The sequence below is a fragment of the Anser anser genome (genome assembly GCF_964211835.1).
Source record: "Anser anser genome assembly, chromosome: 3".
NCBI lineage: Eukaryota > Metazoa > Chordata > Aves > Anseriformes > Anatidae > Anser > Anser anser.
Genome location: NC_139722.1, coordinates 90,860,948 through 90,876,987, shown reverse-complemented (window position 1 = coordinate 90,876,987; position 16,040 = coordinate 90,860,948). Strand labels below are relative to the sequence as shown.

Here is a 16,040-nt window from a genome sequence, read left to right as displayed (position 1 = left end):
TTTGTAAGTAACTGCAGCTCATCTGTTATTCTATATATAGCTTTCACAATAGCAACCATCTGCGGAAAGCCAGACCGCTCCCTTCTTTTTTTTCGTTCATCGCATCAAATTAGCTTGAAGATGATTTCATATACATATGTTTAGAATACTTCTAACAAAGCCAAAATGAACTCCAAAGCCACCAAGGGAACCTTTTACTAGACTATGAGACACTGTCCAGAAGATGTATTTATTTATTCTCTTTTTTTCAGTTTTCAAACTTTCTGAACAGCTGAATGGTGATAGAAGTTGCATATATGACTGCAAAAAAAAAATGGCTTTTTTTGGACTGAAGATGCTGACAAGTAGCAGTTTGTTGCCTTGTGCTTTACGTCTACTTGTATGATGAAAGCAGCAAAGTGTGGGGGATTATGGCTGCAATTATCATTTCATAATCACATCCCGTTTAACAGTTTACATTTGAATTGCTGTATGCTTCCTTCAAGAGTTCTTATAGAGCTTCCTATATATGAAAACTGCAAAGTGGAGATAAAATCATATTGTAGAAAGGTGTATTGATTAAAACATGTTTCCACTCTGAAGAAGGATTTTATTAAAATGGTATTTTAGGATTCTAGCCAATGACTTCCAAATCAACTCCATTCATTTTACATGACAAAAGAAGTAGTAGAGAGAAAAGCAATGGAATTTCCAATGACCAGTAGAATGTGCCTGGAACATGAAAAATCAAGTTGTGTTTTTCCATAGACAATAAATTACTAATAGGACAAATATTGCCCTGAGCTAACTCTTGGTACTCTGAAACCTTTGGTGTCCTGAAATTATTTTAATACGTTTTTAACTTTATTTGCCTCTGCCCAGTTTAATCAGGTATTACTAAAAGCACAATTTGAAATACATGAGGTTTTCCTGCATAGCGAAACTTAAAAGAATGCTTATTCTGAAGTATGCTAATTTCTCCTGCTTCTTGCAGAGATTTAGCAGCTTTTACTTAACTCTTGTGCTTCCGTAGCCAGACTTGTATTGATATTTGGTCTGGCATAGACTTGTCTGCACTACAGCGTGACCACTGCCATGACTTTGGCAAAGAATGTTCTTAAATATTAATTCTGATGTGTATTCTGAGCTGGAAAAATTAAGCATCCAATCCTGCTTTGCAGAGCTGCAAGTACTAAAATCATAGCTCTCCTAGTAAAATAAGTAAAACTGGCTCAGATTATTCATGGCATCAGAAATGCTGAATAAAGTAGATTGAAAGAGCTTATAACCTTTTCTTAATATAATTGCATTTAGCTATGTTTGGGAGAATTTTCTTGCTCTTCAAAGCTTGAAGGGCCTATACCTTTTCCTGAACCTGTTTGGTTTTGTTCCCATGCCACTGCCACTTCGTTTGTTCAGCTTTGCCCCCGAAGGCAGCATATCACCTAACAGCGCTCTGATGCTCTGTACAGGATTGTGAAATGATCCTTAGAAACCTGGAAGTTAAGCAGAGCCAGTGGTTTGCCTATATTATTCCAAAATTCCTCATCTGTATAAACTAAATGACCCAAACTCTTCTCCTTCTCCCTCTGAGTTTGGCCTTGCTAGGAAAAGCAGCCCAAAATAAAGTAGTGCTAAGGCTGTAATTTTATTGCAGATTTTTCACCAGCACTGCAAGCTTAAGGTATTCCTGTGCATCACCTACTTGCTCACACACTCTGTGCTGCCATTTTCAATTACTCTAACAGAACTGCTTCACACAGCTGTACTGTGATTGCATCAGGAAACTGATCCAGGTTAAATATCTATGGTTTGTGGTCTTTTCTTTTTTTTTTTTTTTAAGCTGGATCAGTTGCCAAAAACAGTGCAGTTGTGCTGGCACCCTTGAGGACCAAGGGTGGAGACAAGTGCTGGGAAATTGAACAGGAGACAATTCAATAAAGAGATATAGCAGTTATTATTCCTGTTAACTTGCAGTCTTTCTGTTGAGAACCATACTTATTGGATTAACAAAACACCTTCAACACCTGCAGGCTATTTTAACATCTAGAATGTTTCATACCAAACCAGACTATGGGGAAAAAAAAAAAATGTTGGTGCATCTATTTAGAATCCCAAGGGACACCAAGATAAACAATTACTCCAGAATACTAGAGGAATAACATACAGACAAGAGATTGAACTGTGCAATTTAACCAGGACTTTTTAGACCTTCTTTCTCAACAGCTATAATAAGTATAGATTTAGTTATTAACTCAACAATTATTTGTTCATTTATTTCCCTATTTTATTTTTCCTCAAGTCAAATATTTATACTCAGATAACAATGTTGTCATACTTGTAATAGTTTATAAATAAAAATACTATTTGTATGGCAAACCTTTAATCTCAATGCATATTCTAAAGCTTTAGCCATTTATAAGGATAATAAGGAATACATTTTGTTTTACAACTAAAGGAAAGAGTTTTTAGATGCTTAAAATATCTTTATGTGTTATTTTCAAAAAAGAAAGATGCACATGTAATGCTGTCTGATCATTTGAAGTCTAAAACTAAATATCTGAGTTTTGCTTAAATTTTTTGTTTACAATTTCAAACATATTGAGAAATCCACTAAAGACATACAAAAGGAAGTAGTGTCTAAAAATTGACCAATAGTTTCCACGTGTGTAGTTAAAGAAGTATGGCAGTAGCTATTCCAAATATATGTATATATAAAAGCCAAACCTTTGGTGAAAAATCTGTCGTGACACATAAAATTCTAAGTTTGCCAAGTTCATTTTTTTATAAATGTAGTAAAAATGTGAATCTAAAGCCTTACAGAAAATTCTATTCTTAGCTATTCCAGTAGATAGCTACAAAAAAAAAAAAAATTAGATGAGCAAGAAGTGATGATCAGAATGAAAACCATAAACTAGATTCTCTGCAGTTTTTTTTAAGAGATCATCATGTCAAGAAACTGAAGCACTGCAAGTACATATCTGTATATTAAATAAGTTATTCCCAGTGCTTTTGTAATTTTCTGCAAATACTAACTTTATATTTTGCCAATAGGATTTAATAAGCCATCAAATCAGGTAGTTAAAATAAAGTGTCATTATCCTTTCGTTGTTACACTTCACATTAAAAGTATATATGTCTTGATTGACCTATTCACAACATACATTTATAATTAGTGTTAAGATACAGTACATAATACAATGGACTCCACAAACAAGCATATGAAGAAATAGGTGTCAAGCTAAGCTGTAAAGAAAAAAAATCCAATATACACCAAAGACAGTGTACTCCATGTTTCTAGTCAGATTGACCATAGTACCTCATATTTATTAATGTTCTTTCCAGTAGCACTGTCTATGAAAAAGTGTTGCTCTTTGAAATCTGTGTTGTTCATTTTCATGAATTTTGGATGAGATAGAAATATGCAAACTAGACAAAGAACTGGTTATGTAATTTGCCAGAATCACTTGTAGGTCTTCTGTTGTTAATGAAACTCATATACCTGCTCCAAATCCTGGTGAGAAATAATAATGTACTTAGTACTATAGTACTTTCTTGTACTAGCAGATTCACAGGTTTTTTTTTTGTTTGTTTGTTTTTAATGAGTGTCTTACTCTTATGCTCTTATGGAAAGGATAGTGGGGGGAAAACAGTGATGAGAACAAATCAAAAAAGGTTGATTTATGAAGGTTTAGGGAAGTTTTACAGTCTTGAAAGTTTTATAAAAAAGACTTAAGCTCAACTCTTTTCTGTGTTCCCTCAAGATGTGTTCATTATACATTTTATATTTCAAAGCAATTTTAACTTACAAACTAGTTTGACTGTAAAAAAAATAAAAAATAAAAAATAAAAGGGAAGGGGGGGGAAGAGAGATGCATAATGAAATCAGGACGATTGGTGATCATTTGGAGATCAGGAATTAAACCCCTCTGATCTATGTGCTCTTTTCTAGGAGTATTCATCAGTATGGTGAGGCCAGCTGCTTTGCTGATGTCCTCACTGTTAGAATATCTTAGAAGAAACATGATTGGTTGCTTGCTTGCAGTACAATTAGTCTGGACTAATATTATCCAAGCATTTGGCCAGAAAACATTTTTCTGTGTTCTTCTTTCATATTTATTACAGGTGAAATGGTGATTTCAATTTCCTGATTTTCAAGCTATGAAAATCTAAATTTATATATTAAGTGAACATTAAGTACTCTTAATTTCTTTTCATTGTAGACACCAATGAATCAAACCTCAACTCGATCTCACTGCATTTTCACTATTCACATCTCCAGCAAGGAACCTGGATCTGCAACCATCCGACGTTCCAAGTTACACTTAGTAGACCTTGCTGGATCAGAGCGTGTTGCAAAGACTGGAGTTGGAGGTCATTTATTGACAGAAGCCAAATATATCAACTTGTCGCTACATTATTTGGAACAGGTAAAATTCAAATAGTATGAAAAATTTCCCCTTTACTCCATTCCTTGTTAGCAATGTACAATGTTTTTGTAATCTTGATTCCCATGTTCAGTTAATCTTAATACTCTGTGTTTAGTGCAGTTTTTAAAATATGTTTGAGTTGATACCTCCTCATTTGAAATGAAATAATATTAATTTAGATAAATCTTAAAAGTTAAAACACTAAGGTTACATTAGATATACAGGGTACTGTTTCAAAAATAGGTTTCTTGTTTGATTTGGAATACTAAAGATATTAACAAGATTGCAACTGTATTTCTGCTAAAAATTTTATTTGTGATCTTCACCTGCTCTCCTCAGTGAGAATCAGAATGTATCAAGAACCATTGAACTGAAGTGACTGTTTTTTATTTGGTTCAAGTGAGCACTGTAATATCATAAAGTTTTAGGCTCTTCTCTCATCTGTTGTTTTATTCCACAGCCAACAAGAATCTTGGATCTCTTTGAGACAGGAGTTACCTTTGTTAATATATTGATGGGGTAACTGTTGTGATTGTTTTTATACCAATAAGATTCACAGGTGCAACTGCAATAATAATAAGTCTCCACAAATCTTTGTCATTCAGCTGTTGATACTGAAAATGATTTAGCTTGTTGATTTATGGTACTCTGAAATCCCTATCCTCCTTTCAGTGTATATGATGGTTACTATTTGTTAAATGTACATATGCAGAAAGGTTCTAAGAGTTCCTTTCTCTACAGCCATTTGGAGCTTCTAAGAGGGAAAATCTACTACCTGGTATTTTCTTATATTCTATTATATAATATATATATATATATATACACACATATAGGGAAAGCTGAAAAGTCTCATTTGTGTGTTATATTTATTTACAGACAAATTTCAGTATATTCTTTTTGTTTGGACTTAGAGGGAAGTAAAGAAAAACTGTAAAGCTAACAGAACTAAGGAAGTGAGAAGATGCCATCTCTGTGTGTCTACTAGTCACACAATTAGAAAATGAACTCCTCTGAACTTTTTGCCAGGTTTTTCAACTTTGCTTTTTATGTTTCCTCTTTGGCAAAGGCAAATATTGAAAAAGCAGGCTCATCCTGAGTAATGTCACTCAATTTTTGTTAAATAGAAACAAAGAAAGAATTAAGAGTGTGTTGGGAAGTAGGTGATGAATGGAAACTTTGAAGAAGTAGAATTCCAGTAGAAAGCTTTAGCTAACAGTTTTGATGGTGTGTGTTTTTTTAATATTATTTTATTATTATTATTTTTCCCTCCACTGATCTGATATAATCATTATCCCTTTAGAACTAGAAAAATACAATGTTACATCTTAGAAGCCTAGTAATTTCAGTGAATTGTGATAAGCACGATGGTGAAAGCTGTTTACACTCATTACTTTCTTTCCTTCTAGTATCTCTCTTTTTTATTCCACCAGGATTATAGACGTTGTCTATATTCCATAGCATTCCTTCCTTTCAGGTGTTTCTTTTTTGGCTTAGCATTTGTAGCATTGTTAGCATTTATGTAGTATTTATAGCATTTATGTTTGTCTATAAAAACTTACTGCCCATTATATTTAGTTCTGCCTGGTCTTCTGTAACCTTTAGCATTCTAATGCTATAAAACTCCAAGCAAGGGTAAGAAACACTTAGTAATCAATGAAATATATTTTGTGTGTACTCTGCTATTAAGATAGAATCACTGAGTTTTTTTAAGTGTGGATTTCAGACCTCTCACTTGTTAGATGAATGAAATTCTTTCTAAATTTGAATAGGTAGTATTGTTTTCATAGTCTAGCAAACACTATTCCTGTTGACAGACATTTGTTATTTTTGGAGTTCAGCTAGAGAATACTGTACGTTTTTGAAACATTTCTTTAAATTCTTTCATATACCACAATGGGAAGGTACATGCTCATCTGTGAGGCTGTCACTTAGTGGGATAAAAAAAATAATGATAATAATAAAAGGAGAAGAAAAATGCTTAACTGAAGTTCAGAGTTGTTCCTTTCAATTTATACTCCAGTACACGTGTTATTTAGTAAAATTTACAGTTGAGGTAATACTTTAAAAAAGGAAATTTTGTGTGTGTCTATGTGTGAAAATTTCTTCAAAATTATAGTTAGAAAATATAATCAACCGTTCCACTTCCTGGGAAGAATTTTTTTTGCATGTGTTGTGTTTTTCAGTTAACAAGAAGAAATTTATTCAATTTAATCTACTCTACAATCAGAGGTTTTTCACCTGCCAACAGAGAAAGTTTAAGGCACATCAGGTGGCAGTCAGTCATTTACTATTACACTGGATTTATTTTCATATCTCCCATTTGTTTAAATTTGACCTTGAAGTAAAATGGCTGTATGTCAGTTACAGTAATCATAAGCGACGAGAGTAAATGATTCAAGAATGGGCCTCTTTGAAATTGTACAAATTGTGCTTAGGATCTTTTTTATTTACTGTATGATTTTTATGTATTTAAAATGCAGTATTGCAATGAGCTTCTGTGAGGTTGAGTTTAATAACCTTCGTAGTGCATTTTGAGATACTCAGGTCTGAAGTACTGTAGAAGAAAAAAATATTAACATTTTGTCATGCAACTTTTAACTCCTCTTGTAGAATAAATACAATTGGAGATAAGCAAGTTGTGTTCTGTTTGGAATTGCATATCATTAATAAAAAATGTTTACTAATCCTGACTAAAAGACTACTGAAGACAGTAAAAACAATCTTTTTGTTCAGTAGGAATCAGGCTATTCAATCCTGATCTTGCAGTGACTAATACTAAACAACTCAAAATAAGCTTATTTACATGATCAGCTGTTTATTTATGATCTACCGATGTTTTAGTGTTGAGTTATCCCATTTCTAAACACTTTGCATAATGGTCGTATGAAAATGTTTTGAGTCAAGATGAGAATGGGAACACAGTTCTGTATTATCACAGTCGTATCTTAAGGTGTCAAAATATTTTCGAATAAATCAATCACATTTTTTATCTAGGTGGCCTGTATGTCTGGAGCAAAATGAAGCCCTGATAGTCTCATGCACCTGATCTACGGTAGCAGTAGAGACAATTCAGTTTTATTGTCCACAGCAATTTGGTACATGGATACTTTTAAAAGTCCCTACTACCACATCCGGGTAGCTTTTGTTGTCCATAAGCCATAGTAGCATGTTTGACAATCGCAACAGCATTTATGCCTATTAATTGGCATTTAAAATGTGCTCCATTTACAGAATACTGAAAAAATTTATTGGTTAATGAATGACTGCTGCTTGTACTTAACTGAAGTTTTTGCCCATAAAATTTGAGATCACTGTCTGCTATTTATCCACATTCCATAGAGAAGATAATTTTCTGGTTTTGTTGCTTCCTAATTAACATATCCATATAACTTTCTGCCTTAAATTGTGGTGATTTAAATCAGCGTATTGCAGTCCTGGTTCGGTAATATTGTTAAGGTTTGTTAAGATTAGACCTACCAATACTAAAAAAAAAGAAAGAAAAGAAAACCTCTTTTGATATCAGAAGAATAATAACACACTCTTTTCAACCACATTAAAATAAAGCAATTTTCAGGTTATCCCATTTAGTTGGCTGTTAGAAGACCCTTGTTCAGATCCTGCCTGTTGTACAGTGGTCTCTGTTGCTTTGTGAAAGAATATAATTTCCTTGACTTTCAGATATGTCTTCATTCTATTACAGATTCTTTGATTGGCTTGTAAAACTGATTTAGTGCTTTAGGTGAGGTTTTATTAAAGGGACTTAAAGTCATCGTCTCCTGTGTTATATGAATCTAGTACGTGACACTACAGTGGCATGCGAACTGGTCACGTAGGTTTTCAGTGCCAGTGGTGGAGGGTTCGAATTTTTCCTGGGCTACAGACTTCTTGCATGAACCTCAGCAAAATCTGAATTTCCCTGTAACACGGTTGCCATTTTTAACAGAAATAAGATATCTTCCCTCTGGCTCTTTTCCTATCTTGCCAATTCAGTTTGTAGTCTCTGTGTGGCAGAATCTGAGAGCATACTTATTAATGTATACTCCACATTAGTATGAGGTTTCTGTGCAATATTAGAAACTAATATAGATATTGTGTTTTATAAGATATGACATATTTTCATCCAATGAGTTGTAATACACAAGATTTTAAAACCTTTCTCCAGGAATGTCTTTTCAGTTTCCTTTACAATATAGTAATTTTCATATTATGTATTGGTTCCTCTGAGGGCTGGCAATATAAGATTTATAGTAATAAGAAATTTTAACTTTCTGAAGACTGTTAACACAAACTAGTGGCAACAAAAATGTTACTGCTAAATTTTGTAAAGTAACAATTTTCTTTGGTGCAGTATGAACAAAATATATGCTGGTATGTAACATTTATTGATGGAAAAACAACTCCTAACCGTTTAGGATAGCTTGGACAATTCATATAGCTACAGGTTTTCAGTACAGTTCTTGGCCAGATATCAGCTGAAATCGTTGGTATCTGAATAGATCATGGGGTAATCTAGCTTTTCATTTAATAATAATTAGAATCATAATGTAAACAGCTGAGAAGAGAAACTGAGAATATTAGGTGTACCATTTCCTTTTTGGCCAAGACATACATTCTAAACTAAATTATTTCTTTCCAGTAGTACATTGTAATAGTGCACACTTTTATTTGTGTATGTACTTTTCAAGACATTTTCTCGGAAATAAATGAATTGACCCCTCCAAGAACCATGTGCTTTAGGAATGTGTCATTTTAAAAGCATGCTTTAGCAAATGTTGAGGAAGTTTCTTCTTGAATGCTCTCCATGTTTTAGTCTATTATTATGCTGGAAAAAATATGAGGAAGATTTTCAATAAGTTACCGTGTCTTAGGAGAGTGGTTTTTAGTTTATCGTGTTCTGTTTCCATGTTTCTGAGAGGCTATAAAGTATAAAGCTAAGGTGTGATAAAATTAAATGTATTTGGTCTTTTAGGTCCAATGCCTACAAAGACATACAAACACACTGACATTGAAGTGAAAATTGTACCAATAAAACCAGAGGCTTTGCAGCTAAGTGGGTGCAGAGGTGTAGTTTTGTATTAGAAGTTTAGGTTGCTGAGCAGGTTTCTTTTTCTCTTTCTGTGTCAGGTGAGTTTAAAAGCCTTTTCCATTTTTACTGTTGTTTCAGGTAATAATTGCCCTTGCAGAGAAAAATCGGTCCCACATTCCCTATCGCAACTCTTTGATGACCTCAGTGCTAAGAGACAGCCTGGGAGGAAACTGCATGACTACCATGATAGCAACGCTTTCTTTAGACAAAAGAAACATAGATGTATGTTATTTCTATTTTCAAAGAAAATGTTTTCAGTTGTTAAAAGACCCTGCCCTTTTGACTTTTATTACAGTTTGCAATTCGAGTGTGTATGCTTTCATTCTCATCCTTACAAAAAAAACGTTTTACTGTTGTTTCCAGGAGATAATCCTGTCAGTAGAAATTTCAATAACATATAGATAAATCTTTTAGGATGTGTTATTCTCTAAGTAATCTCAAGTCAAGGAGCAATTGAGAAAGGACTTGCATGTAGTAATGAATCATGTTTTTTATTATTTTTTTTCTGATGTATAAATCTTTGAGTTATGAAAAGATACCTCCAAGGGATTTTCCAAAGGAAATAAGTATTGGTAAGATCTCTAAGCGGAATATCGATCAGACTGAAAAAGTCTTGGCAGAACTCCTTTATATTTTGTGGAGTCAAGTTTTTATGAAGTATGGTAGACAATTCAAGAAGTTATGAAGGACAGAAGGAACTAGGTGGAATGATTTAAGATTTTTGTATTGTTTTCAAATACTCCTGTATTCCATCATGAATTCTAAATAGTTATGTTTTCTTATCTTTATTTACCAAAATATGTTGTGATGTGCATACGTAAAGACTGCTCAAATCCATTTCTAATATAGTTATTTGCTGATTTTCCATAACATCAAAGATTTCTTAATGAGAATAAAGAAGAAAAATAACTAGGGCTGTTTTCTGAAGTACAGTTGAAAGCATTTTACGAAACTGTACTTCATCTAGTTGAAGATATTTTTTCCTTAGAAAATGGCCTTTGCTTTTAAATTAAAACAGAATGTTTAGACTTGTGAACGTATAATTGTGCAAGTATTCTTCTTTTTTTTTTTTTTTTTTTTTTCTCCCAGGAATCTATATCAACCTGTAGATTTGCACAGCGAGTTGCTCTTATTAAGAATGAAGCAGTTCTTAATGAAGAAGTTGACCCCAGATTGGTGAGAGTTATTTGGGGATAAAGGGAAGGAAATTGCTTGGTTTTAGTTTCAATAAACAATTGCAATCATATGGATGTTGATAATTTTATGCTAATTAATTAATTTAAATGCTTTTTTAGATGCAAGTTCCAGTATTTTCTATACAATAGCTACTCTTCTTAGTGTTTCTTTTGGAGGTAATTATAATTAAATGATCAAATGAACCTTTATAAAACCCCTGACACTTGCAGTGTCCATCCCTTGTGTAGTTGAGTCACATCAATTAGTATAGATTTGGCATAGCTTAGATACATAGTACATGCTGTGTAAAACTTACCATATAGGTGAACGATGGTTCTTGTAGCTCTTTTTATAATTAGATTTTCCTCCAATACTGTGAGTTACTGGTAGCTGCTGTAAGTTAAGCACTTTTGAAATTAGAATACTTAATGTGTCCTGCAGAATACATTGAGCATGTTGTGATGTTGAGGTCAATGAGGCTTCTCTGGTACAGCAAGCAGTGTAGTGAGTGATCTGGCATAGTGGATTTTAACCATCTCAAAATGCACTGGAAGGGCAATACACCTGGGTGAAAGCAATCCAAATTTCATGATCTTTTTGACAGGTATAGAACTGAGAAAAACCAAATCTCAGCTGGAGGTAAAACCACCAGGGAATGCAAAGGGTCAGAAGAAGGTCTTTCATAAGTAAATTGACATCAACATAAAGTCTAAGGAGAATGTAGGCCCGCAGCTCAGTGTGGAGCAGTAGACCTGCTGACAAAGGGCACTGAAAAGGCTGTTTCGCCTCAGCTGTTACTTGTAAAGGTTTAACCTCAGGCCCCCAGGTCCTACTAGCAGTGTGTTCTCTGCATTACCTGCAGTGGGGAAAGAACATTAGGAATACTTAGGCCACTTGGACATGGATAAGTCCAAAGGATCAGATAGGATGCATGTGAGGGTGCCGACGGACATGGCTGAGGTCACTGTGAGGCTACTTGGTATCTTTAAAAGGTCATGGCAATCAGGGAGGTTACTGATGATGGGAAAAAGGCAAATATCATGCCTATCTTCAAGAAAGGTGAGAAGGAGGATTTGGGGAACTGTACGTCAGTTAGCCTAATCTCAATCCTTGGGAAGATTATGGAACAAATCCTTCTAGAAGCCATTTCCAAACACTCGAAGAACAAGAAGGTGACTAAAAGAAGCCAGTATGGATTTATGAAGAGTAAAATATCCATGACCAACCTGATTGCCTTCTACAATTAAATGACTGGTTATGTGTACAAGGAGAGTGGTGGATGTTGTTTATCTGTGTTTTAGTAAGGTTTTTGACACTTTCTTCCACTGCATTCCCGTAGTGAAAGAGATGAGATATGGATTGTGTAAGGTTGGTGGAAAACCGGCTGAACTGCTAGGCTTAAAAGAGTGTGATCAGTGATGCAATGATCCCTTGTGTGGCTGGGTCAGTAGCATTCAGTGTCTTTATTAGCAACCTCGATGATTTGACAGAGTGCACTCTCAAAAAGTTCACAGATGATAGCAAATTGGGAGTAGTGCTCAGTAATTTGGGCGATAAGGCTAGTATTTAGAGAGCTTGATAGGCTGAAGAAATGAGCAACTGAGAAGAATCTAATGAAGTTAAACTAAGGTAAAGTCTAAGTGGGGTGGAATAACCCCATACAGCAATACAGCTGGACACCAATAAGATAGAAAGCAGCTTTGTAGAAAAAGTCCTGGTGATCCAGCTAGACTTAATTGAACTTAAGTCAATAGTGTGATGTGGTGATGAAGACCAACCAAATGCTCTGCTGTATTAGCGAGACTGTAGGTCAAGGGAAGTTGTTATTCCCCTCTATACAGGACTTGAGAGACTACATTGAGAGCAGCAGGCCTACTGTTGTGTCCAGACCTTGATTTACTGAAGCAAGGCCCAGCAGAGTGACATCAAGATGGTCAGGGGACTGGAGCAACTTATATAATAAGTAAAGGCTCAGAGTTGGATTTATTTACCCTTAAGAAGAGAAGAATAAAGGAATCTTGTTACTTTATATCTGCCTAATAGGTACAGAGAAGGCAAAGCAAGAGTCTTCTGAATGATAGACCGTGATGGGACAACAGGCAATTACAGTATCACAGTATCACAGTATCACAGATTTCTAGGTTGGAAGATACCTCAAGATCATCGAGTCCAACCTCCGACCTAACACTAAGTACTCCACTAAACCGTATCGCTAAGCTCTACATCTAAACGTCTTTTAAAGACCTCCAGGGATGGTGACTCCACCACCTTCCTGGGCAGCCCGTTCCAATGCCTAACAACCCTTTCGGTAAAGAAGTACTTCCTAACATCCAACCTAAAACTCCCCTGTCGCAACTTTCGCCCATTCCCCCTCGTCCTGTCACCAGGCACGTGGGAGAACAGACCAACCCCCACCTCTCTACAGCCTCCTTTAAGGTACCTGTAGAGAGCGATAAGGTCGCCCCTGAGCCTCCTCTTCTCCAGGCTGAACAAGGCCAGCTCCCTCAGCCGCTCCTCGTAAGACTTGTTCTCCAGACCCCTCACCAGCTTGGTCGCCCTTCTCTGGACTCGCTCGAGCACGTCCATGTCCTTCCTGTAGCGAGGGGCCCAAAACTGAACACAGTACTCAAGGTGCGGCCTCACCAGAGCCGAGTACAGGGGCACAATCACTTCCCTAGCCCTGCTGGCCACACTGCTTCTTATACAGGCCAGGATGCTGTTGGCCTTCTTGGCCACCTGGGCACACTGCTGGCTCATATTCAGCCGACTATCAACCAATACTCCCAGGTCCTTCTCGGCCAGGCAGCTTTCCAGCCACTCATCTCCCAGCCTGTAGCTCTGCTTGGGGTTGTTGCGCCCCAGGTGCAGGACCCGGCACTTGGCCTTGTTGAGCTTCATACAGTTGACCTCAGCCCATCGCTCCAGCCTATCCAGATCCTCCTGCAGAGCCTTCCTGCCCTCAATTGACACGTTGCACCACATGAAATTTTAATTATATATTTGGAAATAGTTAAAGATTAGGAAACATGTTCACCGTAAGGGTGGTTATATATTGAGATAGGCTCCCCAGGCAGAATGTGGACCTTCTGTCCTTGGAGATAATCAAAATGCAGCTGGACAAGCCTGAAGCAATGTGACCTATTTAGCCCTGCCTTGAGACGCAGTTAGACTAGATGACCTTATACACTATGATCTAGCTCCACACCAACTCTTTTATCTTGTTTCTTTGCTAACAGAAATAAGAGTTCTACACGAAAATGTTTGCAACAAGAGTATTCTATGAAAGTTTAGATATGGTGTCATCTCATTTTGTTTTTCAAAAGTCTATAGTAATTGCTTATTTAAGACTTTCAATGTATTCTTTCAGAATATGCTTTCATTTTTTCAAATCTGAGAACAGGAGGGAAATGTAAAGCAGAAAGGCTGTAGTGATGTCACTCATAGAATCCTTCTATTGTCAAGTTCTATAGAAATAAGGCATACTACTGCACTGGAACAGTTTGAATATTAAAAAGCTAAGAAACCTACAGGTACAGACCTTCCTTGAGATTGGTCCAAGGAACATTTTATTAGTTAGGAAGAACGAAGTCTGTAAAGTTACCATTAAGAAAAAAAGGAAGACAAGTAAATGAGATGTAGAAATAGAATTTCCACACTAAACCTATAGGCTGATGTTCATATCCCAAAGAGCAGCAGAGGAACTCTGTGGAATGAATCAGGGATTTAGGCAGGGAAGGATAAAGGTAGTAATCCATGTTGGTAAAGCATGAAGCATTGCAACGTAAAGAAAGCATGTTTCTTCTTTTGGTTTGTATAACAAAAATGTACCCTAGGTTTTTGTTTTTAACATTTGGTTAGTCTTTCTTTTGAAATATTTTATATGCCTCTAGCTTTGCATGCCATATTTGTTTGAAGATGTGCTCTTTAATAATAAGTTTTACTACATTAATAAATCTTTGTTACTTTATTTAATGTAATTTTCTGCATTACCTAGAAAAAATATTTTTCTAAATATTAAATACACCTATTAAAGATTGGTCAATTCAGCAAACTATAGCAGATGATGATAGCTACTGGGTCAGCATGCTGTGTATCAATGTTTTCTGACATGGGAAATATTTCAATGAGGTTACACTTGTTGTGCCAGAGCTGCTTTTATGGATACAGAGAAAGAACTATAGATGCATTTCAGCGTACCTTCTGTCTCTGTGAAAGAGCTGTCAGATAAAAAAAATAAAAATAAGTTCAGGGTTTATTTGTTTAATTTTGCTTTCCAAACAATTTCTAACTGTAACAACATGACAAAAACAAAACACACACACCAAAAAAAAAATACAGCATGCACTGAACAATTCTTACTTTCTGGTTGTCTGTCCTTTTTGTCTTTCTCATGTAGGCTTTGTAGTAGCAAATCATGTAAAACATTCCTTCCATGGCCACAGAAGCCTCTGATTGAGGTGGAACACATGCAGGCTCCTGAACATTTACTACATCCTGTGGAGCTATACTCCACAAGTTTGGTATGTCTCGCTCTGCAGGATCATTTAGCAAATAAAGCAAAAGTGGACTCGGAAGGGTTAGAAATCTATCCCCTCTTGTGGAAAAGGCAAGGGAACACAGGTACCTAGACTTTATATGGCTCTGCGCTCGCTGTGGAATTTGTTGCCCATCTTAACTACCTAAAGTATATTCCCAGTGTGCAACCTGATTATTCAGTAAAGTGCTGAATTTATGATTTTACGTCATTTATTTGCATTATTTATCATCCGTAATTTGAATGCATGTTTTATAAATAGAGTGCAGAATACCTCTTGGTAGATCTAACGTAAGTCTGACTGCTGTGTAAACTCTGTTCTTCATAATGGAAACTTCCTCACTGTATCTTACTAAAAGTTGCATATGTACCCATTTTCCTTGTTAAGCAACTTAGCTTTGTATTTCTCTCACTCATGACCAAAGGATTTAATTTAAACTGAAAACCAAACTGTTGAGCCTGAACTAAGTCTAATCTAATCTCCTCTGGTATTCATTTAAAAAATATAAGGTAAAATATTATCCTACTGTAGAATTTTGTTTCCTTTAATACTACTTGAAAATCAATATTTTATCCACACCCTGAAAATTATGTTGTTGTCAGATAGAGGTTAATCATGCTAATAAATTTGTACTTTAGAGAGGGTACTATCACTCACACCTTCTACTTTTTTGTACTGAATCCACAAATTTGTTTTATTTTATTTACTCTTGGCATAGACTGTGTCAAAATGTAACACCAGAGTAAGGCAATCTAAAATCAGGTGAAAATGCTTGGCCTGCAATATTCTTGAAGTATTCTTGCAATATCTGTAACTAGCAGTTCACCATCTTAA

General features: G+C 35.5%; 1 protein-coding gene across 1 annotated transcript in view; it reads left to right on the top strand.

Moving 5' to 3' along the window:
• The window catches only part of KIF6 (kinesin family member 6), a 173,619-nt gene that overhangs the window by 41,212 nt on the left and 116,367 nt on the right, over window positions 1-16,040 (top strand). Inside the window, exons 7-9 of the mRNA XM_083828484.1 lie at window positions 4,203-4,409; window positions 9,574-9,717; window positions 10,585-10,671. Coding sequence (XP_083684610.1) covers window positions 4,203-4,409; window positions 9,574-9,717; window positions 10,585-10,671 — 438 coding nt within the window. The remainder of the gene's footprint in view (window positions 1-4,202; window positions 4,410-9,573; window positions 9,718-10,584; window positions 10,672-16,040) is intronic.